Raw genomic sequence first — 25,933 nt, 5'->3', positions numbered from 1 at the left:
CCAGCGTGGACCATCAAACCTCCTCTTCTGAACTGCGTTGTAGGTTCATTTGAGCCTCCTTGGAATCAAGTCGATCCGACTGTCGGTTTGTGAGATTTCGACTGCCCTAGTTTTGATGATGAAGCCGCTAATGCTGATGCTGCTGATCTAGGGTTTGCTACTACTGATATAAATAAGATTTATTGTACTATTTCTCTATGCTGAATTATTGAAGATAAAAGAAAATTTGATCAAAGGGTTTCCCCACACATTGTGGGGTTTGCCCTTGGCTAGCCGCCACATCTTGTGTCTCTTGTCTTGGCTTGTTTTCTGTCGATCGTTTAATGTTCCATCTTCACTTTACTTTATGTATATGTGATTGCTAATCTGTGGAATATAATAAGAAAAGAAGTAAACTGTTATAAGCATAGAACATACCATAACTTAACATATCGGTTACATTGGTGGCTGCCAAGGGTTGCCGACTGCTGACTAAAGAGATATCTAGGAGAAAAATTCTCCTATGGGTTCACTAGTTTGGGTGGGTGACAGGCCCACTGTCACCACAACCACTACCCCGTGCTCTTTATGGATTTTCACCAATGGGAGGAGTCCCAGTATATAGGTCACCTACAAGAGTTGTTCTATGCTTAAAGGTTTAATGTGACATAATAGCCTTCTAAAGGATGACTCAACTTAAGCACAAGGTTCAACAATGAGAAGAGGCAAGTCGCTTCCCTTAGAGAGGCCAAACTAGGGTACACTTGACATAGTGTTTGATTAATAGCGTGCAAAATGGAATGGCCTAAGGTCAAAGTACCAAGAAAAGGTTTCCAATAATGTATTTCAACAAGACAATGGCACATGAAACCTTCAAGAAGCCCTCAAGTTGAAGCTTAACCAAACTAGGCTTTCTCGTAGGGCAAAATAGCTAGGCCAAGAGAAACTATGAAGAAAAATGAAAGATTAGCCACCAAGAGGAATGATTTGGAGACAACCACTACTACTATTGATGTTGAATCTTCCAATGTGGAAAATCTCTCTTCTAGGTAATTTCGCACTAAGCCCTAATCGATGTCGCTTATCCTTGAGAGGGCCGAAATAAGAGAGAGAAAAGGTAGGAAATTCAAGTTGTGGGTAAGTTAAAGGTTGATCACCTATTAGACAAGGCTAGTGTCTAGTCCTTGGGTGGATGGAGTCTATGGGATTGCTAGATCAATCAAATATTTACAAGGGAGTAAGGATATTTTGATGCCCTAACACCAAAACCCTAATTGTTATCTTTGTGAGGGATTAATATTCACTTGGGAGAGCTAATCCAAAGATTCACCAAGGGGATTACCATTCACATATTATTCATGAGTAATGCATACAATAATGACATCTAGTTTCTATGTTATTGATTTTCAACAAATTAGGGCACAATAGGAAAACCCTAGATTACCAATATATTCCATAGATAAGATATAAAATTATAAATTTACCAATAACAAGGTTCAGTTACAAGATAACGTGCATGAATATTCCTTTATTGATCCTAGATAACTTTTCCAAAGACGAATATAACTTCAAAAAACAAAACGCTCCATAGATCACAATGCACATCTCTCCAAAGGTATAAGAAGGCTAAAATTCTTTAAGAGAGGCCGAAATAGTCCAAGTTATTATGATTGAAATGAAATTTCCTCTCCTCTATTTATATGAGGATTGGTCATAATATTAGCCTAAAAGCCCCTACTAACAAGTTAAATCATAGGAAACCCTTGGGTTACAAGACAACCCACTAGATTTTGATTAAAAGTGCAAAATATTCCCACACGTGTGAGCCGCTAGCATTCTAGGGCTGACATCATGCATGAAATAGGGTCCAAGTGGCATCTCCAAGTGCTATGAGGTGTCCAATGTGGTGTAGTAGCATGTAAAAATCATGATTTGAGAGTTGGCCCTCAAATTCACCTCAATGGCTCTTTGTGGCCCCAAGATCTAGGTAGGCCACCACAAAGTGGTCTCCATGGGTCTCAATTGCTCATAATGTCCATCTTTGCTCCAGTGCTGAGAGCTTTCCAGGTGCTACTAGCCCTCCCAAGTCTCTGAAATTGAGACCATCCTCATTTGGACCCTGAATCAACTACCATCCCCCATAAGATGCTAAGGCTAGCCTGGGGGCATGCTGGGTCCAGGCGTGTCACCTTGAATAGTCATCGAATCCAGTGCAAAGTGGCAGAACGTCTTGGGTGCAAGAGATGCCCGGGGTCATGTGTGATGTGCGGATGTTGCTAGGAGGCCTAAGGCTCTTAACGCTTCACTAGTTAGTGACAATATACTTCTCTAATGGCCTAGGTACTTGTGGAAAGGTGCCCTAGATATGGGTTGCTGAACCACTTGAGAATCACAACATAAATTCTAGTGAAATCTACCAATCATTAGGGATAAAAAACATTATTGCATCTAAGTGAACTAAACTTGAATGTAATGGACTACTTAATACTTCAAATAAGGATGCCCTTCCAACATCAGGTTCTTGAGCTCACAATGGTGTTTCCCCCCTAGGTAAGAGTGGCTAAAGGACGACCCTATTAGGTGTTTCCAACCCTTAAGATTTCCTTAGTCCACCCTTCAATTGATAGGTGGTAGTGAATACTAATGATGGTACAAAGGGGAGAAGACTTCATGGCCAAGTGCCATGGTTAAGTGGACGGACCAACATGATGGGGATCGACATCCTAAGCGTATAGAAGTGAGGAAGAAGCAATTGTGGATGCATGAGTTACCAACTCGGCCTTTATTTTTCCACCTCGCTTGTGCACCTTTTACTTTTGCTTGATTTTTCTTTGTTTACTGCTCATAGCTCAAAGGTTAGAGCTTGCTTTGAATGATATAGCAGTTGTATTACCCCTTAATGATTAGTCAGTTTATCGCTCATCGGGGTTAGGACATGCAAGGTTTCCTTTTTATGATGTAATAGAACATCATGTGCTTAGGAACCAGGTGATGGCCATAAGGAGTGAGGTAGAGTTCATGCTAGGCTTTTGTCGACGTGCTAATTTGTATGTCCCAACCATCTTTTGCATTTTGATATTCTTTCTTTTAATTTTGCTTTGTGGCCTTGCTATGATTTTTTTTGTTTCTTTTCGCCGCATCAACCTTCTAGAGCAATGTTCTTGGCCCTACCCAGGTATGAGGATGTATGGGTGCCAAATCCCAAAGAACCAATGGTCAGTTGAACCCGAAGAATGGATGTGAGATAAGGGCTTGTAATGTATGATGGAAAGTGTTAAGTATGACACAAGGATAGATGGAACCACTCTATCTCAATCAGGGCTTTTCAAGTAGTGCCCCACCTATATCCATTGGGCCATTAGGGGAGGTCCCACTGGACTAGGATCTAAGAATAATCTTCCATTTAAGGTGAGAGAACAAGATCATGGTCAAAACCCATCCTTATTCCAAGTCACCCCATAATCCATACAAATGCCTAAATACAAACACACATAAGCACTCGATTGCAAAATGATTAAAGTACCTTTTGATCAGAAACCCACCTTTCTCCATGTTCTCATGTCGAGTGGGTGAGAAGCATATGGTTGATGCAAGTAGTGGAGATATTGTGGTATGTCATCAACTAGTGGTGCTTGTCAAAAGCTGTTGGCTACATGGTTGGCCAACTGGCTATCAAGGATAGCATAAAAGTTTTCTTCTATGGGGTTACCCATTTTTGTGGGTAACATCTGGCTCTAACTCGGGGACATGAGCTCACCGTAGAGTGCATGATCCATATACTCGAACAGATCATATGAGAACTCTAGCAATCCTTGGGCTTGTAGATCTATAACCTGCGCATTGCAATCAACTTGTTTGGGAGCATGTGCATTGGGTGTAGGGTATTTCCCATGCTTATTTGAAGATGATAAATCCATACAAAACATAAAGTCTATTCTAAATGCAATATATTCTAGCATGAAACATGATATGAATGATGTTAGAATGCTTACACAAAATGCAATGCGGCTAACTACTCTAACCTATGTTTACATACAATACATTACCTAAGTATAGACATATAACCAATGTAGTCAACATATCATTAGATTTGTTATCCACCAAAAGTGGGTGACCACTAGGAGAAGCTTCCAACCGATAACTAATAGTCCCTGATAGCCACTTTGTAGCTGATGTGACGTGCCATTCATATCTCCACCATTTGCACCAGTCATATGTTTCCTCAGCCATTTATCAATAGGACATGTTGGAAGGTAGGCTTCTGATCAAAAGGTACTTTATTCATTTTGCAATCAGGTGCTTAAGCTTGCTTGTACATGGGCCTTTTGACATGGATTACGGGGTAACTTGGAATAAAGAAGGGTATGGCCGTAGTGTTATTCCCTCACCTTAAATGGGGGGTTGATTGTTAATCTTAGTCTAGTGGACCTCCCTTAATGGTCCTTGGCTTTAGGAAGGGGCACTACTTGGGAAGCCACGATTGAGATAACGTAGCCCTATCTATCCTTGTCCCATACTTACCACTTTCCCTCTTACATTATGAACCCTTATTCCACCTCCCTTCTTCGGGTCAACTGACCATTGGTTCATTGGGATTTGGCATACACACATCCTCATACGTGGGCAGGGCTTGGAAATGCACCCTAGGAGGTTGACGCAGCTAAGAGAAAAAGAAAGAGCATACGATGGCCATAAGAAAAACAAAAGAAATATCAAAATGCAAAAGATGGCTGGGATTAACAAATTAACACGTGGGCAAAAGCCAAGCATGAGCTTTACCTTTATCATATAGCCATCACCTCGTTCCCGGGCCAATGTTGCCCTATCTTATAAAAGACAAAGAACCCTTATATGTCCCAACCCGTGATGGGCAATGGACTGCCCCATCCTAAAGGGGGTAATAACTGCTATATATCATACAAGGCAAGCTGTCATTCCTCAAGTTACGTGCAATAATACAAGGAAAAAATCAAGAAAAAGTAAAAGGCAATATAGAGGGGTGGAAAGACAAAGGCTGAGGTAACTCACGCATCCACGATTCAACCATTCAACAATGCACAAACATCAAGAAACTAGACAACAAATTTTTAGGTGGAAACCTTTCCGGGAGAAAAACCACCAAATGCTTCTTAATATTTATCTTCAAAAGTTTTACATCAAGATTTTCAGCTCCATCTGAGGAGGTTCCAACCCCTTGGTTTATAGGCTCCAACGCCCTAGTTTACTAGCTGCAATTGGAAGGATGCCCCAACGCCCTAGTTTATAGCTGCAACTGGAAGGATGCTCCAACGCCCTGGTTTACAGGCTCCACCTAAAGTGAAGGATGCTTGAACACCCTGTTTACCAGCTGCAACATTGTGAAGAAGACGTCTAGCCTGGGATGAGAGCCCCTATGACCTTGCAACCTCAACATTGCCCCTTAAAAATGAGCATTGGCCCCCTTTCACACCTCTAGATGATGAGATGCTAAGCCAAGATGTCAGGTTGTTGGCAGGATTCATGATGTGCCCAGAGGACTGAGGATGACCCCAAGTTGGCCTTGGATCTACTTGATGTGCATTGCCTTGTTCTAGAGTGTAAATTAGAATGGTGATCATTTGAGACACTTTGGGAGGGTTGACACAGTTGTACTTGATGATGACATCATGCTCTATAGCTCTAGGGTTGTCACGTCAACCAGACAAACCCTAGGATGATGATGAATGTTTTCTTGATTATGACATCTTGGATGAGGGGTTGTGGCTTGGAGCTGCAGTATGCACCCATTCACGTTGATGAGATGTCTCGGAGTGAGTATAACTTTTGGACCATTTTTGCCACCTTGCTTGATGGAGATACTCATTAGATGAGGATGATGTCATGTTGCAGGGCTATTTCTCCCACACTTGTGGAGAAAGGATGTCATTTTATTATATTTTATCATTATGTGAAGCTATATTTAGGTCTGCTTGTGACCTATTAGCCTTGTTGAATACTTAAAGTGAATTTTTAGGGCTTTTGGTTGTAAACTAAGGGAAATTCGACTTGGTTTCCCTCCTATAAATAGAGGGGAGTCAAATTCCCTTGGATCATTGTCACACACACTCATTGATCTCTCTTAGCAAGAGTGCGCAGTTGTGAGAACTGCATTAAGCAAGGAGCCCCGGGTGGATAAAATGGTTGGTGAGGACTTGGGACTGGACCTTCAAGATTTCATTCTCAACCCAACTAGAGTTCATATAAAAAAACCATTGTGGCTCATAGCCTGTCCCTGAATATGGATGGGTGTTAATTGCACCCATACTGCTTTGTTTCCCTGAGGTACAATGCACACTGCTAATTAGCTGTTATGTATTTGTTCGGTGTTAAAACTGGACTTTATGTATGGGTCTTTTCTGTCATTGGTTGGACAGTGAATGGTAGATTCTGAACATAATTACTATAATATTTTAGTGCCAAATATTTAGCAAGATGTGCAACTGCAATCCTTACCATAATCAAGATGCCAAGTGTAGTGGAAGCCATTTATTCAGTTAAGGGGAATTTTGAATTCAATGGTGGATTAGTGGCAAAGCAAACTGTTATTTATAAAATTCATAAAAAAACGTTGATATTTGTTTTTTTTGTTAAACGTAAAAAAACTTAATATTTTGACATGCTTTTGAACAAAATATGATGTTGCATCTTATTTCTTAATTTATTTTTAGCTGAACTCAATGGTAAATTATATCATTCCTTTTTGTAGTGCTATTTTTTTCCAAATTTCAGTGTTGCTGAATTCAAACATGAACATGAACCAGGGTACTTAGGTGAGCTCATAATCAGAAATTTAAAACCCTGGAGGTATATTATTTACAGAAAACTAAAACTGCTTGTCTCCCTGGTTCTAAACAAGACATACAAACCTTATTAATATGATATGACCTGCTAGCTAAATTGGACCTCTGCTATCATTTGCATTGCCAAAGATGAATTGAGCCAGCTATGTTCTGCTGAAGCAACCAACTCCTGTAGGATAATTAGTAATCAGAAACAGTTACCTTTGACTGATATTTTCATGACTGACAACTTGTTCTTTATCCAAGAGCACTGACTGTACTAGTGCCTTCCCCAAGAGAGGATGATAATGGACAGTGACTAGGAAGATACGAAGATCCCACTGCAATGTGCACCTAATACCAGGTCAAGAGGGCTGTGGCTTCAAACAGCTAAAGAGCAGGTCTCACTGAGTTCCTTCTTAATGATGCAAAGTTCAAATGTAGTTTTATGTTAAGATAAGGTTTCAAGAAAGTTGGAAAAAAAAGAATTTTGTATTTCGAATTGGCAAGTTAGGACATACAATCTTTGGATACCAAAAAGTAGAGATCATCCTTTATAAAATGCAGATTAGCTATATAACCAACTAGTAGACTGTTAAATGTTCGAAGTGTCAAATATGTATTTCTGGCAACTCATTGATAAAACTGCTATTGTGAGACATGCCTTCAGTATAGCATCAAACATTGGGCAGACAATTCTTATTCCAATTTCAATTCTGCATCATGGTTCTGTGTCATGTTTACTCAGCTTATCACTTTATTCTACAAATGGTTAGCTACGTAGGTGACTTGTAGAATGCTTTCTGAATTTTTCAAATAAAAGGATTAGATTGTTCGAGGCTTTCAGCTAAACCTGGATGCTTATGGTATCATTAAAATTTTGTATGCAGCGGTTCCTATCAAAATGCCAGCAGCTCTTTCACTGGACCCTTTTGTATTTCAATTTTATAAATCAACTACATGTTTCCTGACTTCATGGTTGGTCTTATTGTATACTGTAAGTCTCTTGATGATCAGCTCTCTTCGCTTACTTTCCTTGATAAAGTTTGTTTTAACTTGTGGTTTCTATTTCAGCGTAAGTTTGTTTAACTTGAGGTTTCTATTTCAGCCTTTCAAATTTACCTGGTGGGGCATCTTGGGTGCATTGATATGGGTCACAAATGGTGTATTAGCTATAGTAGCAGTTCGATGTGCTGGAATTGGTGTTTCTCAATCCTTATGGAGTGGCCTTAGCTGTAAGATTGAATGATTGATATGCATACATTTCCACATACACATTTAATTTGTATGGTTTTTATAGATCTGTATTAAATCTGAAATTTGATGGTGATTTTTCATTAACAAGCCCAATAAATTCAAGCCATTATGACATATACAAGTCCAGTTTCTAATACAATTAGCTCTAAGTTTATAACCTATTTCTCTTAGCTTAATTATGCCATTTTTCTGATCTGCATTGCTTGCTTTATAGCGATTGAAGGAACATGTTATGGATATACATTTCTAAACTGCATTGACTTCTGTAACTTTAGCACCACCACAACTTTCTTGGTACAACATTTTTAACATAGATTTCACCTTCATTTTCAATGAATCCCCTATAGTCATTGTCAGCTTTGAAAAATCTGGTGATGATATTGGATATCAAAGCACACATACATGAGACGGAATACAAGAAAGAATTTAATGCTTTAATTTGATTTATTTCGTATTGCATAATAATATAGTTCTATGGTACAAAGTGTATTTCAAACCTGGCTGTTAAGGATAAGGATAAACATTTAGCCAAAATTATGTTGGAGGACCAAACAACAAGCTCCAATTTAGTATTAAAAGTATCTTTTATATTATGTGAACTTTATGTTAGTTGAAATTAATGTAAGTGATATGTGACAAATCCAACATTGGGGTGTTAAGGTTAGTGGTTAGGCAGTTAAGTTATGATAACCAAATTAGGGTGCTATTTGATAATGTAATGAGGGATGATTAATTTGTTAGCCTCACTCTCATAATAAAACAATTATAAATCCAAAATTATAATTAAATAAATCAAATCTTGAGAATTAGAAGTTAGTTCCTCAAACTAGGGAGTTTAGTTAGGATGAGAGATTCTCTCCAACTAGTTCTCCTAGATTAGTGTTTTGTTGAGAAAATATCTCAACCAAGTTTGTTCAAGATAGACGCACTATCTTGAGACAAACTTCCTCATATATTTATATGTATCATAAACATTATTTTAATAATGAGAATGTGAGGAATGCTGTGAGGCTGAGGCCTTTTTTGCCATGTCTGGTTTTTCTATATGTCTAATATTTATTTTATGAGTGTGAGTGAGTTATTATTAGTTGATTTAGTACCTGAGATCCCCTTATTCAATTTCGAGCGGATCTATGACACAAACACCACCAAATTTTGATTTTATTAATTCTGGAGTACATCATTCTTCAATGTCACAACTTTGTTGTGTAAACTTCTCAATGAGAATGTCACACTTGAAAACTTTGGAAGCAAATTGTCTTCAAAAATTTCCTGGACTGACTCAATCGCTTTCAAAGTAAAATATTACTTTGAATTAAAACAATGACTTTCTCTCAAACAAATTCACTTATCACTCCGTTACAAAAGATTCACTTTACTTCCATCACTCCCAACATAAAATTTATACGCCTTATCTCTCCATTACATAAATAATGCTCAAAATTTCAAAATAACTCCTCCTTACGTAACTTTTCAAACAAAAAATCCCTTTATGAAATCACTTGAAAAGTGATATAAAGTTACTTCTAAGAAAGGTGAATAAATTTTGGATTTTGATTTAAACACATGCATCTGATTTAAAACAAATAGTAAAATTTTTAAAAGTTCATACGCACCATTGCCGGATGGTGGATTGAAACTATGAAGTGACCCATTCTCAATTCTGATGCCCGTCAAGAATGGGAGAAAAAGCTTAGATCACTATTCATCTAGAATATGAAAAAAATCGAACTGAATTGGACTATTTTGAAATTTTCCTTTTCTTCCGCCATATGTATACACATCAGTAACCACTCCAATAGGACCCCCTGCTCATTGTCACATTAGACTACGCGTTATGCTAAATGTCCTATGACTGAATGCTGCGCTTCCTTGTACTGCTACTTCTGTCCAGGTCTTCGTGTGTGAATTCCAGGGAAGACATTCGGGGTTCCTCTTAGTCTGACACTTGTATTTGTATCGAACCAGGCTGGCCTCAATTTTCTGGTGGAAGTGCTAAATCCAGCAAGAGGATGTGAAGTCTCATCACATTAGCTGATGAATCCAGGGTCTTGTGCTCAGCTATTTTATCTGAGCAGAACTTAAAACAAACGTTTCCTTGAGGCTAAGAGATATACAAGGAAAACGACTTGGAGATTAACATGGACCGACTTTACCTGGTAAAGTTAGATGGAAGGTCTTACAGCTGCAAGTATTGTGGCAGCCATTTGGCACTGTTTAAGGAACTTATGTCCAGGTGTGAATGTACACGCTGGACCTCTAGAGGAGAGATTGATGACAAGCGGATTGCATACAATAGCAGATATCTATTGCAATTGTTGTGGGCAGAATGTCGGCTGGAAATATGAGATTGCCCATGAGAAGAGTTAAAAGTACAAAGAAGGCAAATTCATCTTAGAGAGGGCAAAGATGATAGATGGAGATGCCACTAACTTTGCCATTGACAATAACATAGGTGGCAGTGACGCAGATGATGTTTGATGTTAGATGATGGCACTATTTGTGTGACTTCTATCTACAACATGTGGCTGAAGTATTTTTTTCAGGTGTAAGTAATACAAAATTGAAGTTGGGGACTTAAATAAAGAATCCTCAAGAAATCCAAAACAGAGTCCAACATCTCTACCGCCATGGATGGGAAAAACTGAAATACGAAAAAGAGAAAAGCCTCGAGTCTCTCCCATTTCAAAACTGCACGGATCTGGGAGCTGCGAGATGCTCTGTAAATGCTCTCCCACTGGTGAAGAAACCCAGATGGCTATATGTGCAGAAGCCTCAATAGCTGCCACGCATTGTATAGCAAGAAGACCTGAAGGAGGCCGCCTCGGCGAGCCTCGAGAGCATGGACCGCCTCATCAGGCTCCTGGCTCAGCAGCAGCAGAAAGAAAGTTATAGCAACAATCCTCGTGATGCTATGGATGTGGATTGCTGCGCCATTGCCGATGTAGCAGTGAAGAAGCTCAAAAAAGTGGTGTCCTTGCTGAGCAGGACGGGTCACGCACAGTTCAGGAGAGGTGCCAGCGTCGATTCTCGCAGTCCTTCTTCAGTTTCAGGCTTACACACAGTGTTAACACAACACTTTTCTCTATGCGTTCCTAATCTAAATCATGTTTGATTCTTCTCCTTTCTCAGATTCAATAACATTCATAAAGGCGGTGACCAATTTCCAGCTTCCGTGATAACCACCATCACCAACGCTTTGATAAAACTTCAATGAGGGAGCTACAATGATTTCTTTGAGATTGTGACCTCCCCACGTGGCTTTTCCCTTGCAACCTCTAACCTTTCTTTGCCTTCAATTTTCCTCAGAAATTTCGTGTTCCATGTCGAAAGATACAAATCTCCTCAACAACAACGCTCTAGTGCACAGGTCCTTTCACACAGGTGCACGCAGCCACACAATGTTGCAACCTCAAAAATAGATATGTCCACGCAACTTGCAATCACCCAACAGTGCACACACACTGCAAATTTTTCAGTCGTAGCTCTGATACCACATGTAGAATATTTAAGAAAATTAACATAGAGGAAAAAATACCAGAGACGTAGAAAAACAGACATGGCGGAAAAGGCATGAGAGACTTTCCTGTAGTCTCTCATTCTCATGAATTTCTCATTCTCATTGAGAAGTTTACACGACAAAATTGTGACATCGAAGAATGATGTACTCCAGTAATTAATAAAATCATAATTTTTGTGGTGTTTGTGTCCCAGATCCTCCTGAAATTGAATAAGGGGATCTTAGGTACATCGTGTGTAATGAATGCGTGTGCATGAATTGTGTTCAGATTATCAAAACGCTCTCTTTGTATTATGCTTAAACAACTACATGCACATAAGCAAGCTTAATTATAAGAACGCTTAATCAAGCTCCTGTAATCAAGCTTAAGTACACAAGCACAAAGCGTCACATCATCAACTTGATAAGATGATCTTCCAAGCAAGCACATTTCACATCATGCAATCAAGTTAAGGACGCTACAAAAATCCAACATTTCAAGCCAAGACGACATCTGTACCACTTGCAGATAAACTTTTTTTTTTTTCTTGGGTGCATTTTCGATAGTATTCAACACCCTTCTTTTGATCAATCAAGAGTGTGAGTTCAATTGTTAAAACAAGTTCAAGCGAGCGTGCAACAATCAACCAAACATCAAGCGAGCGTGCAACAATCAACCAAACATCAAGCGAGCGAGTTCTAAAAATCTAGCAAGTATTAAAAGCAAGCGAGCGCAAGTTCCAACAAGTTCACATGGCGAAAAGCATTCAGTTATTAAAGATTCTTGACAATTTGATCCTTTCAATCGCTGAAGACATGGTGCAAATCAGCAAATCAACTCTGGTTGATATATCAATGAATCTACAACATGCACATGAAATGATTGAGTTTCTTCAACTGGAGTCGCAACTTCAAAGAGATGAGTTGCAACAGAAGAGTGATGTTTCCAAGTCTTTCATTTGTACAGATGAAGATAAAGATGTTAATTCCAAGTCACTGATCCAACCAACTTCAAGTGTCGAAGTGGTCCCTAATTCAGTTCAACTTTCTTCCAAACCAATCATCAAGCCATGGGAAGAAATTCAAAGTAACAAAAATCGACGAGGATTAGGATATGACAAAGATGAAAACAACTTGCATATCCCCGATTATTCTAAGCCGATCAAGTTCATCAGTGCAAGATTTCTTGATCCAATAACATCAACAAGCCATGAGACAGTTGCAGACAAACAAAAATACACACAAACTATAGTTGCAGTCAAACCAAAATGCCTTCATTGTCAAAGAAACGGTCATTTGGAAGATCAGTGTTTTGATTTCCATCCTTGTCACCATTGTGGAAAGTCAAATCATTCATCATCACAATGCAGCAGATAACAACAATCAAGCAGATTTAAGATCGATTATTCATGGATTGATCCCTGGGAATGGACATCCACGGTCAGACGATTGTATAAGTTTTACAATCGAATTCGCTCACACATATTGCAGCCAACAGTAAAAATGAAGATGGTACTCGTGCAGTTGAACGCGGGAGTACACCAGTGAAACACTCCTACACCTGAGGGGGGGGGGTTCAAAAATCAAATGCTGAAGATTGTCTCTCCTTTCAGCTGACGAAGGGGGGAAATGTCAATGAAATTGACAGTGGTTGTTAGACTGAAAGTCTCGACAACATCAGCGAAGCAGCCAGTGGGAATTTTCATCAGCGAGTGAGCATCCACAAATTCGCCAGTGGGCGATCGACAACAAAGTCAGTAGTGAGCAGTTTTCAAACACAACAAAAGCAACGGTGAGTTGTTTTTCATCGTCATCAAAGAGTGGGCGTTTTCAATATTTTGTCAGTGGACACAGGATGCTGATTTCAAGCAAAGGACAGTTGGATCCTTTTGCAGCTTGGCACGTGATGGAGTTGTCAAGCAACATTTAGAGATGAATCAGACATGTAGTTGACTCATGTTCTCTTCATATTGCAGTTTCTTCAGCATCCAACTTTGGCAGTTTTTTCAGGCAAATGTTTTTTGAGGATCAACTTGAGAACTTGAAAGAGGGTTCCTTGTTCTTATTTTGGATTTATCATTGAGGCGGTGAATGTTAGCCTCACTCCCATAATAAAACAAATATAAATCCAAAATTATAATTAAATAAATCAAATCTTGAGAATTAGAAGTTAGTTCCTCAAACTAGGGAGTTTAGTTAGGATGAGAGATTCTCTCCAACTAGTTCTCCTAGATTAGTGTTTTGTTGAGAAAATATCTCAACCAAGTTTGTTCAAGATAGACGCACTATCTTGAGACAAACTTCCTCATTTATTTATATGTATCATAAACATTATTTTAATAATGAGAATGTGAGGAATGCTGTAAGGCTGAGGCCTTTTCCGCCATGTTTGGTTTTTCTATATCTCTAGTATTTTTTCATGTGTGTTAATTTTCTTAAATATTCTGAAGTTAAAAGAGTAGTTCTTGTATTTTGTAGCATACCTCAAGCTCTCTTAGATATAACAACTGCAACATTAATGCATTGTGACATTTATTATTCTCTCCACATTTATATGCCCGTGTTATGGTGTTATGTTGTTGGAAAATCAGAAAGGTAGTAAAGATTTTCTTGAACTTGATAATTACTTGTGATGTTTCTTATTATTACAATTCTTTATATCTTATTTCTTTTGTTCATCAAGCAATTATCAAAAGCAGCAGCACATAAAACAATGGCCACAAGATGTAGGCACATGCCAGGGAAAAACCTCCTCGAGGGGAAAACCAAGTCAAAGTAATTCTTCCTTTCATTGAATCATTAGTATTCTTTGAGACTCTTCACCCTAGACCAAAACCAGACCTTCCTTCCATAGCAAGTCAGCCTCCAGAGGATTGACCTCTTCCCAGCAACTTCGAATATGTAGCAACTTGCAGTAGCTAACAGCTTCCGGCAGCAGTCCAACTTGGAAGACTTCAATCTCCCAATCTAAAGCACGAAACAGAGAGAGACCACCACTCGATTTTCCTTGACTCCTTAGACTCACCCAAACTTGCATTCACTTTGGGTTCCCGACAAAAAACTTTCCCAACTACCCACTTCGCACTTCTACCCAACAACAAGATTTTCGCACTTTTCCCTAGTAGAGAGAATTCGAACTTGATGAGAAGTGATGCTCCAAATGAATTCAATGTCCTTCCTTTTATAGGCTTCTTGTGGGGTCGAATAGGATCTTAGGCCGACTTGATCTTCCCTTAGGCCAACATGGTGTGGAGGTTACATAATTCATATTTGACTCAATACTTAACCTTTTTACATGATTCAAAAGCCCAAGAAGGGTCTCTTTAAATGTATAATAATTCTATAGACTCAGAATAAATCCTAGAAGTCCTCAATGGGGACTTTGACCTAAAACATGGTGACCCAAGCATGAAATCCATGCTTTAATAAGTCACAATAATAATAATAAAAATTCTTTTCTTTATTCTTTTGACAAGTACATTACATGATGACTCAAGTACATTATTGAAGACCGAACATAGTTACTTTTTCCAACACTCCCTCTTAACTAGGGAGGTATTCATAATGTACATATACAATGGAAGATCTCAAACTATATGAACCATGAAGAACTTTAGGCACCGCAATGCCATGGACTAGATTCCTGACCAGGGAAATCTATCCAACCAATCACTCAACAGTTTAGGCACTGCAATGCCATGGACTAGATTCCTGACCAAGGCAATCTATCCAGGTGGGACTAAGGTGGACTCAAGCTTTCAGCCCCTCTAGGTACCATCAGGCTTACTTGCTAACCACCAACCCAAAATCCAGGTGTGTATCAAAGCTCAATGACCAATGTCACCTTTCCAACTTCAAGACCTATACATCAACACAAAGTGTCAACCATATGTTTGCCCAGACAATGCTTCACTTGCAAAGCCTCAATACCCCTTGATCCATCAGATCAAGAATGTCCAATCTCTCCCAATCAAATTGATTGGTAACCAACATGCTATCAAATCCCTCGAGAGATTCATTTGTACATAATCAAATACAAACCTCCAGGGTCTTATAGACAATAGATGTTGCTTCTCAACTTTCCATAGCAGGACTATCAACTGAATCTTTGACAGAAGATTCCTCAATCATACTTCCTATTTCACATGCAACAACATATCCTCCAAAATTCATTCTTCAATTGATACCAAGCTATGCCCTCCCTCTCAACCAGGAAGCACCTCTTTATCCAGACTCCCTCTTAATCTTAGGGATATCTCTTCTATTCATGCTTCCTCTGGGAGACCAACTTCTTCTTTTCGACATCGAAGAATCTTTCGTGGCTTCCAACCATTTCATTAGAGTTATCATCATCCTTATCATGCTTATCACATCAATGAGCATCTTCACCAAGTTGAAGATTGTGTACCTGCACAACTTAAGTAGTGTAATATTCCTAATTAGCCATGGCTAATTGGAATATTCGATTTTGCTCAATTTTTGCCTTCTATAGTTATTTATAAATAAAAAAGTGAGAAAAGGGGACATAACTCACTTCTAGAATAAAAGTCACTTCCTAGTAGCACAATGTTGTGACTTAAAGGGGAGCCAAGGGGGCCAAAGGGGGACGCAGAGATGGAGCCCACGCAGACACTTGGAGGGACTGTGCAGAAGGAAAGAAACACATGGCAAGAGGGGAATCACGTTGGAGGAGGTGAGCCTTGGGATTGAGAGAGGCAAAGGCTATAAAGGAGAGAGAAGCCCCCTCATTTTGATCATTCAGTTATGTGCATTTGAGCTAGTCACTTCGACTTAGAGCATGCTGGCTGTTTAGCTAGTCTGCAACACTGTTTAGTGCATTGAGTGTCTTCATTCGGAGATCTCACCCTTAGCCCCGGGGGACTTCGAGTGCCTACTCAGGCAAGGTATTTCCATCAGCATTTTGGCAGTAGTTTCATCAGCATTTCTGGCAGGAGGATTGAGCATCTTGGAGGACTGCGCAACACTGAGAGGGATGACGCAGTTCTTTCTGGCAGGAGTTCTGGCTTGAGGGTTTGCAGTAGGATTTGTGCTGGGAGATTGAGCAGGGGATCAACCCTTGCATATTGGAGAGTTTTTGCAAAGGTTTCAAGCAGATTTTTGGAGGGTTTCATTCAGTGGCAGCACAGAGCCTTGAGAGACTGCACAGAACCCCAAGGGGGTGATTTTCGGGGGTCAGCCATTCCAGGAAAGCTTTCTGGGTTTTTCTGGGTTTCTTGAGTAGAGTCCGATTCCAGAGTTTCAGCCTTTTCTGAGGAGGGGAACAACCCCAAAGCCACTGGGATGCAGATCAGTGTGAGGCCATTCCTTTGCTATTCTGAGTGTATTTCTTCACTTTCCTTGTGCAAGTCGAGGTGCCATCTTTCTAATCACCTCCTGTACTCATTCTATTGCTCAGTATAATAAAATGACTTAGCATTTCTTGAGTATTTGTTTGCGCTTCATGTATACATTGTTGTTTGCTACACTATCGTTATTTCGTCTCTGAGTTTTCTGGCCATTATACCACTTGTACGTTTTTTTGGTTGGGGTTTGCTGGTATTTGAGAAATATTCCTAAAAGGGATATTATAGTGGTATTAGAGCATAGTTCTGGCTCAGCCTGTGGAGCTAGCAATCTATGACACTGGGGGAAAAACCCTACATCTGTTACAGAGGTAGGAGATACAGAGACACTGGGCGTAGGTTGGAAAATACCTACGGAGAGGGAGACTGTGTTCCAGTAGTGGACGCAGAATAGGAGGAGCCTGTGGTGGACGCAGAGCAGAAGGATCCGATGGCAGACGAGGACGGGAAGAGATTTGCGGATATGCTCCTCAAATCAGTGCAAGATTTGTCGAGGCAGATTGAGGTGATGGGGCAGAGATTCACGGTAGTAGAGGCCAGACAGCGTGAGAGCCCACGGGTTTTTCAGATTGGTGAGGGATCAGGTGCATCCCATCATTTGCCAGAGTAGTGTGATATTGCACAGCAGGTGACCTCGCATGCCCCTACACGCTCTACCATGCCCACCTTCTTAGGAGTAGACACGGGGGTCGGAGCCCAGCAGGAGGCAGAGCCTGGTCATATGGGTGATTATTTTGCAGAGTACCAGGCCTATGGGCAGGAGTTCAGGGATGCTCTTTCATTCAGAGACTTTGTTAAGCTCCAACGGGATAGTAGACCCCGCGAACATCATAGAGGGTGCCGACATTACCATGATGGTGACACCCACTGTGCAGCAAGTAGATTCAACTTGCCTACGTTTGATGGTTCATCAAATAGTTCGACACAGTCTTGGGTGGAGAAGCTGGACATTTATTTCCAGCTTAACCAGATGTCGGAGACAGAGGCCATCAAGGTGGCAATGTTGCATTTGGATGGTGAGGCTCAGGATTGGTGGTTTCATGGGATGGTTACACTCGGACATTCCACAGTGACGACATATGCCAAGTTGACCAGGAGATTGATGGAGCGATTTGTTCGGAGGGATCCAGAGCAATTTTGTTGAGCTAACGAGGCTCAAACAGACAAGGAGCCCAGAGACCTACATTGCAGATTTCTTGAGGGTCTCAGTGATGGTGCCAGATCTATCCACGACACAGAGGATCTATATGTATGTTGAGGGGTTAGCAGAGCCACTTTGGGGTTTAGTCTGATCCACTAGACCAGCCACACTCCAGGACGCCATTAGCAGGACCTGGGACTTACAGGATGTCTTACCCAGGACCCGGACACCTTACCCCCAGAGACAGACTTTCCAGTCTAAGGGGAAGGATGTGAGGATTCCACCTCCAAAGGGGAATCCAGGACGAGCGCAGATTGACGATGATGCCAAGAGGGAGTTGAAGAAGAAGCGATTGTGCTTCACTTGTCAGGAGCCGTGGGCACCAGGACATAGATGTGCTGTTGGCAAAGCACATTTTATTGAGGTCTTCTTTGAGAGCAGTGGGGAAGAGGATGATTAGGATGATGTGGAGGCAGGAGATAGTCACGCCGTGCAGGGACCTTTACCACCTCCATCGCCAGCAACAGGTGGTGCATCTTTTGCACCTACCGGAGGGGCCCTTGCAGCATTGCGAGGAGTTCCCAAGTATCTGACGCTACGCGTACAAGGGATAGTATGTGGCCAGCGACTATCAGTTTTGGTTGACAGTGGGGCAACCCCCAACTTCATCGATGCACAGATGGTTGAGCGGAGAGGTATACAGACAGAGAGCTTTGATGGGTTTTTAGTATTGGTCCCAGGAGATCAGACCATGATGTGTGCTTGTTATGTTCCAGAGCTATTAGTGACAATGGGCACCTACACATTGACTGACCACTTTTTCGTGGTCGATATTCCGGACACCAACATGATACTGGGTGTTCAGTGGCTCATCACTCTAGGGAAGGTCACGACAGATTGGAAGACCCTAGAGATGGAGTGGGATGATGAGAAGATTGGGAGGCATAAGAAGATACGGGGACATCACACATGTCCGCCTCAGATTGTTTCGGCTCACCGGATGGAGGCAGTCTTGTAGAAGGGAGACATAGAGTGGGTAGTAGAGCTGCGTGCATCAGAGGCAGGGACTACAGGGCGGACGGTACATCCAGATATACAGTCTATCCTTGACCGGTATGCCATAGTGTTTGGGGAGATTCCCCCAAGACAGCCACCGGACTGGGGGTTTGAGCACACCATTGAGCTTGAGTAGGGTATTCAGGCAGTGATCACTACCCCCTATAGGCATCCCAAGGCCTATCTGGATGAGATTGAGCAGGCCATTCAGGAGTTGCTGGCTCTTGGGCACATTCGGCCGAGCACGAGTCCTTTTTCTTCTTCCGTGGTATTGGTGAAGAAGAGGGACAACACATTGAGGATGTGCATTGATTACAGGGCCTGCACAAGAAGACACTGAAGAACAGGTACCCCATACCCAGGATCGACGAGTTGATGGATGAGTTGAGAGGAGCACGGTTCTTCTCAAAGATTGATTTGAGATCTGGGTACCATCAGATTCGCATGAGGGAGCAGGACATTCCCAACACTGCCTTCAGGTGTCACTATGGGCACTTTGAGTTCTTGGTGATGCCCTTTGGGCTAACCAACGCCCCCGCCACATTTCAGTCCTGCATGAATCACATCTTCCGCAGTCACCTTAGGAAGTTTGTGTTGGTATTCTTTGATGACATTCTCATTTATAGCAGGACTTGGGAGGAGCATCTCCAGCACATTGAGACAGTGTTGTGTATCTTGCAGGAGAAGCAGTTCTATGCCAAACTCTCCAAGTGTGAGTTTGGGTTGACGGAGATGTTGTATTTGGGGCACATCATAGGGGTGGACGGAGTGAGAGTCCACGAGGAGAAGATCAGGGCCATTAGAGAGTGGCCGGAGCCGAGAAACATGACAGAACTCCGGGGGTTCATTGGCATTTGTACTTACTACCGGAAGTTCGTTAAGAGTTTCTCATAGCTTGCTGCACCCTTGATAGATTTGACAAGGAAGGGGGCTTTTAGTTGGTTAGATACAACGCAACGAGCCTTTGACAGGCTCAAGGAGGTTATGAGTAGCTGCCCAGTGCTTGCATTGCCAGATTTTTCGCAGCCATTTGTTTTGGAGTGTGATGCGTCGGGAGAGGGGATCAGCGCAGTGTTGATGCAGGGAGGTCACCCTATAGCCTTTGAGAGCCGGAAGCTCCTTCCGCACGAGAGGTTGTATTCTATATACGACAAGGAGATGCTGGCCATTATGCATGCATTGGCCAAGTTCCGACAGTATTTAGTGGGTAACAGATTCAGGGTGAGGACTGATCACAACAGCGTCAGGTTTTTTTTGGAGCAGAAATAGCTACAGGAGAGGCAGCAGAAATGGATCAGTAAGATCCAAGCATATGACTTTGACATTGAGTATGTCAAGGGTAAGAACAACGTGGTAGCAGATGCCCTTTCACGTAGACCAGCCACGTTGTCTCTTATGAGCTTGGACACAGACTGGAGGGCTCGACTCTTAGTAGAGTACTCCAAGGACAGATTTGCATGTGAGGTTCTGGATGGGCAGGGGGCCGATGACAGGTACAAGGTGGTCGATGAGATCATCTACTATAGGGATCGGATCTTCTTGACTGAGGGATCTCAGCTCAAGAAGAAGATACTTCAGGCATCACATGATTCACCATTGGCCGGCGATCGGGGGTTTACCAAAACCTACAGGGCCATTAGGGAGAGGTTCTCATGGAAGGGCCTCAAGGAGGACGTGCTCCAGCATATCCGGGAGTGCGATATTTGCCAGAGGAACAAGGGGGAGATGAGCCATCCCACAGGATTGTTGCAGCCTCTTCCCATTCCGGAGGGTAAATGGGAGTGTATTTCGATGGACTTCATCACAGGGATGCCCATGGTACAGGGCAATGATTGTATCTTTGTCGTCGTTGATCCACTGACAAAGTACGCACATTTTTTTGCCATATCCGCACACTACACAGCATCGCAGGTGGCTGAGCTGTTCTTCAGAGAGGTCTTCAGGCTGCATGGTCTCCCTAAGACCATCACCAGTGACAGGGACATGCGTTTCATGGGCGGGTTTTGGCAGGAGCTTTTCCGGTTGGTGGGGACGGAGTTGACACCGAGTACCAGTTATCACCCACAGACGGATGGGTAGACAGAGATAGTTAACAAGTGGTTGGAGGGCTACTTGCGTAACTATGTCAGTGGGTAGCAGCGAGCATGGCTGCATCTGGGGGAGTACTGCTACAACACTACACATCACATGTCCATTGGTATGTAACCATTCTATGCTTTGTATGGATATCATCCTTTATCTTTTGCTGACGTGATGTTTGGTGCTAGCAAGGCTCCGAGAGCCAAGATTTGGATCCAAGAGAGTTAGGATATTCTCTGAGCTCTCAAGGATAATATGGCTACAGCGCCAAACCAACAGAAGCTATATGCTGACAGGGGTAGGGTGGAGAGACAGTTTGAGGTAGGGGATTTGGTCTACCTACGATTACAGCCATACCGACAGTCGTCACTGAAGTAGAAGGGGGTTGAGAAGCTCAAGCCTCGCTTTTATGGGCCATACAGGGTGATATGCAGGATTGGACAGGTTGCGTATGAGTTGGAGCTGCCCCATGGCAGCAAGATTCATAACGATTTTCATGTATCATGCCTGAAGAAGGCGTTGGGGCAGCAGGTGACAGTGACAAATGAGCTACCACCCACGGATGGTGAGGGGCATTTGGTGTTGCAGCGAGAGGCTATAATTGGTACCAGGGAGAGGCAGCTGCAGAGCAGGATGGTCCAGGAATTCTTGGTGAGGTGGAAGAATTTACCGGATGAGGATGCCACTTGGGAGAGAGAAAATTTTGCAGCATCCATCACTTCAGTTGTTTGAGGGCAAGCAACATTTTGCTGGGGGAGACTGTAATATTCCTAATTAGCCCTGGCTAATTGGAATATTCGATTTTGCTCAATTTTTCCTTATATAGTTATTAATAAATAAAAAGGTGAGGAAAGGGGGACATAACTCACTTTTTGAATAAAGTCACTCCCTAGTAGCACAACGTTGTGACTTAAAAGGGGAGCCAAGGGGGGCCAAAGGACCACGTAGAGAAGGGGCCCACGTAGACACTTGAAGGGACTGCGCAGATGGAGAGGAACACGTGGCAAGAGAGAGGCTACGTTGGAGGAGGTGGGCCTTATGGTTTTGAGAGAGGCCAACGCTATAAAGGAGAGAGGAGCCTCCTCATTTTGGCATTCGATTATGTTGCATTTGAGTTAGTCACTTCGATTTAGAGCACGGTGGCTGTTTAGCCTATATGCAACACTGTTTGGTGCATCGAGTGTCTCCGTTCGGAGATCTCACCCTTAGCCGCGAGGGACTTCGAGTGCCTGCTCGGGCAAGATAGTTCCATCAATCTTTGCAGGAGGATTGACTTTTGGAGTTGAGGAGGAGCTGATCATTTGATGACTGCGTAGTCTTGAGAGAGGAGGACGCAATCTCTTTTGGTAGGAGTTTCGGATTGGGTTTATGTGGAGGATTTGAGCTGGGAGATTGAGTAGGGGATCAACCCTTGCATCTTGGAGGATTTTGGCAGAGTATCGGGCAGAGTTTTGGAGGATTCTATTCAGTGGCAGCGCAGAGCCTTGAGGGATAGCGTAGATCCTCAAGGGGGTGATTTTCGGGGGCAGCTATTTTAGAAAGGCTTTTTGGGCTTTTCTGGGTTTATTGAGCAGAGGCTGATTCCAGAGTTACAGCATTTTCTGAAGAGGGGAACAACCCCAAAGCCTCACTTGATTCCAACAGCAGCAGCAACACAACAATTCTCCGGCAGCTTGGACGCAGTTCAGAGAGAGACCATTTCATTACCATTTTGAGTGTATTTCTTCACTTGCCTTGTGCAAGTCGAGGTGCTATCTTTCTGATCACCTCCTGTACTCTCTCCATTACTCAGTATAATAAAATGGCTTAGCATTTCTCTCTGCATTTCTTGAGTATCTGCTTATATTCCATATATACATTATTATGTTGCACTACTGTTATTTTTATCTCTTGAGAGTCCATCTCTGGTTGGAGTTTGCTTGTGTTTGAGGGATATCCCTGAAAAGGGATATTACAATCAAGGAGGCTAGTGACAAGGGTCTTGGGTGGACACTAGAGTCAAGGGTCTTTGTCATAGTCTTACCATTCGTCAATTGAAGATCTATAAGAAGAATTTCTGATTGGGTTTTCCTCTAACAGAGTGAGAGGTTTTGGCCCTGGCTGACAAGTCAAATATACTGTCTCATTTGTCTTCTATTGTTTATTTGGTAATTGTCTTGGTGGAAAGATCACAATAATAACATAACGAAGAGGATCATAATCCAAGAAGTAAAAGTATATCAAAAGCAATTATCAAGCAAGAGAAATCTCCTAACTAATGATGCCCTAGATTTCTCAACAATCACGTCCTCCCAAGCATCTTGTCGCCTCAAGATGCTTCATCTCTCCCTATCAACTAAATCTGTAATATTCACCAATCCAAGCATGCTTCCAAAATGTTCAACCTTCTTATGGAGAAATTAACCTTACAATCACAACCCAATTAGTAACAAACTTTCAAATGTGTACTGGTTAGTACAAACTACAAACCTTCGGGATCGTCAATCATTCTGATGCTGCTTATATTATCACATCTTATAGGAAGATTTCCTGCTTCAACTTCTTCTAGCAGCACCAAACTTAGCCTCAACACTTCTTCTAGAACATCTAAATCTTGTTTATAACTTCATCAATCGATTGTTTGTAGTGCTTTAGCCATTCTTCGATTTCATTCAATGTCTTCACTATAGCTATCACAATATGCCCTCCCTCTCAACTTGGGAGATATACAATTTTCTTGCATTGCTAGATTTCACGCGGCCATTTGTTCTGGAGTGTGATGCGTCGGGAGAGGGGATCGGCGCAGTATTGATGCAGGGAGGTCACCCTATAGCCTATGAGAGCCGGAAGCTCCTTCCATAAGAGAGGTTGTATTCTATATACGACAAGGAGATGTTGTCCATCATGCATGCATTGGCCAAGTTCCGGCAGTATTTGGTGGGTAACAAGTTTAGGGTGAGGACTGATCACAACAACCTCAGATTCTTTTTGGATCAGAAGCAGCTATAGGAGAGGCAACAGAAGTGGATCAACAAGATCCAAGCATATGACTTTGACATTGAGTATGTCAAGGGTAAGAACAACGTGGTAGCAGATGCTCTTTCACGTAGACCAGCCATGTTGTCTCTTATCAGCTTGGACACAGACTGGAAGGCTCGACTCTTAGTAGAGTACTCCAAGGACAGGTTTGCATGTGAGGTTCTGGATGGGCAGGTGGCAGATGACAGGTACAGGGTGGTCGATGAGATCATCCATTACAGGGACCAGATCTTCTTGACTGAGGGGTCTCAGCTCAAGAAGAAGATACTACAAGCATCACATGATTCACCTTTGGCAGGCCATCGGGGGTTTACCAAAACCTACAGGGCCATTAGAGAGAGTTTCTCATGGAAGGGCCTCAAGGAGGACGTACTCTAGCATATCCGGGAGTGCGATGTTTGCCAGAGGAACAAGGGAGAGATGAGCCATCCTGCAGGATTATTGCAGCCTCTTCCCATTCCGGAGGGGAAATGGGAGAGTATTTCGATGGACTTCATCACAGGGTTGCCCATGGTACAGGGCAAGGATTGTATCTTTGTCGTCGTTGATCGACTGACAAAGTATGCACATTTTTTTGCCATATCCGCACACTATACAACAACACAGGTGGCCGAGCTGTTCTTCAGAGAGATCTTCAGGCTACATGGTCTTCCTAAGACCATCGTCAGTGACAGGGACAGCTGTTTCATGGGCGGGTTTTGGCAGGAGCTTTTCCGGTTGGTGGGGACGAAGTTGACACCGAGTACCAGTTATCGCCCACAAACTGACAGACAGACAGAGATAGTTAACAAGTGGCTGGAAGGCTACTTGCGTAACTATGTCAGTGGACAACAGCGAGCATGACTGAAGTGGCTGCATCTGGGGAGTACTGCTACAACACTACACATCACATGTGCATTGGTATGTCACCATTCTATGCCTTATATGGGTATCATCTTTTATCTTTTGCTGATGTGATTTTTGGTGATAGCAAGGCTCCTAGAGCCAAGATTTATATTCAAGAGAGTCAGGATATCCTCCGAGCTCTCAAGGATAACATGGCTACAACACAGAGCCAGTAGAAGTTGTATGCCGACAGGGGTCGGGTGGAGAGACAGTTTGAGGTAGGGGACATGGTCTACCTACGATTACAGCCATATCGACAGTCGTCACTGAAGCAGAAGGGGGCTGAGAAGATCAAGCCCTGCTTTTATGGGCCATACAGGGTGTTACGCAGGATTGGACAGGTTGCATATGAGTTGGAGCTGCCCCAAGGCAGCAAGATTCATAACGTTTTTCATGTATCATGCCTGAAGAAAGCATTGGGGCAGCAGGTGACAGTGACAGATGAGCTACCACCCTTGGATGATGAGGGGCATTTGGTGTTGCAGCCGGAGGCTATTATTGATACTAGGGAGAGGCAGCGGCGGAGCAAGATGGTCTAGGAATTCTTGGTGAGGTGGAAGAATTTGCCGGATGAGGATGCCACTTGGGAGAGTGAGAAAATCTTGCAACATCCATCACTTTAGTTGCTTGAGGGCAAGCAACATTTTGCTGGGGGAGACTATAATATTCCTAATTAGCCATGGCTAATTGGAATATTCGATTTTGCTCAATTTTTGCCTTCTATAGTTATTTATAAATAAAAAAGTGAGAAAAGGGGACATAACTCACTTCTAGAATAAAAGTCACTTCCTAGTAGCACAACATTGTGACTTAAAGGGGAGCCAAGGGGGCCAAAGGGGGATGCAGAGATGGAGCCCAC

At 42.3% G+C, this 25,933-nt stretch overlaps 1 protein-coding gene and 1 pseudogene across 2 annotated transcripts in view; both read left to right on the top strand.

Moving 5' to 3' along the window:
• LOC149235958 (uncharacterized) overlaps nucleotides 1-25,933 on the top strand; it is a 242,057-nt gene that overhangs the window by 38,723 nt on the left and 177,401 nt on the right. For both annotated transcript variants that reach the window (XM_089461485.1, XM_089461486.1), the window contains exons 2-3: nucleotides 7,667-7,773; nucleotides 7,885-8,011. In XM_089461485.1, the coding sequence (XP_089317611.1) occupies nucleotides 7,667-7,773; nucleotides 7,885-8,011 (234 nt within the window). The remainder of the gene's footprint in view (nucleotides 1-7,666; nucleotides 7,774-7,884; nucleotides 8,012-25,933) is intronic.
• LOC149235959 (protein yippee-like At5g53940 pseudogene) lies at nucleotides 9,889-10,514 on the top strand (annotated as a pseudogene).

This window comes from Pinus tabuliformis, chromosome 8 (assembly GCF_031772625.1).
Source record: "Pinus tabuliformis cultivar Carrire ecotype Pingquan chromosome 8, CPIR1, whole genome shotgun sequence".
Classification (NCBI taxonomy): Eukaryota; Viridiplantae; Streptophyta; class Pinopsida; order Pinales; family Pinaceae; genus Pinus; species Pinus tabuliformis.
The sequence above is the reverse complement of the archived record's forward strand: the minus strand, read 5'-3'. Positions and strand labels throughout refer to the sequence as shown.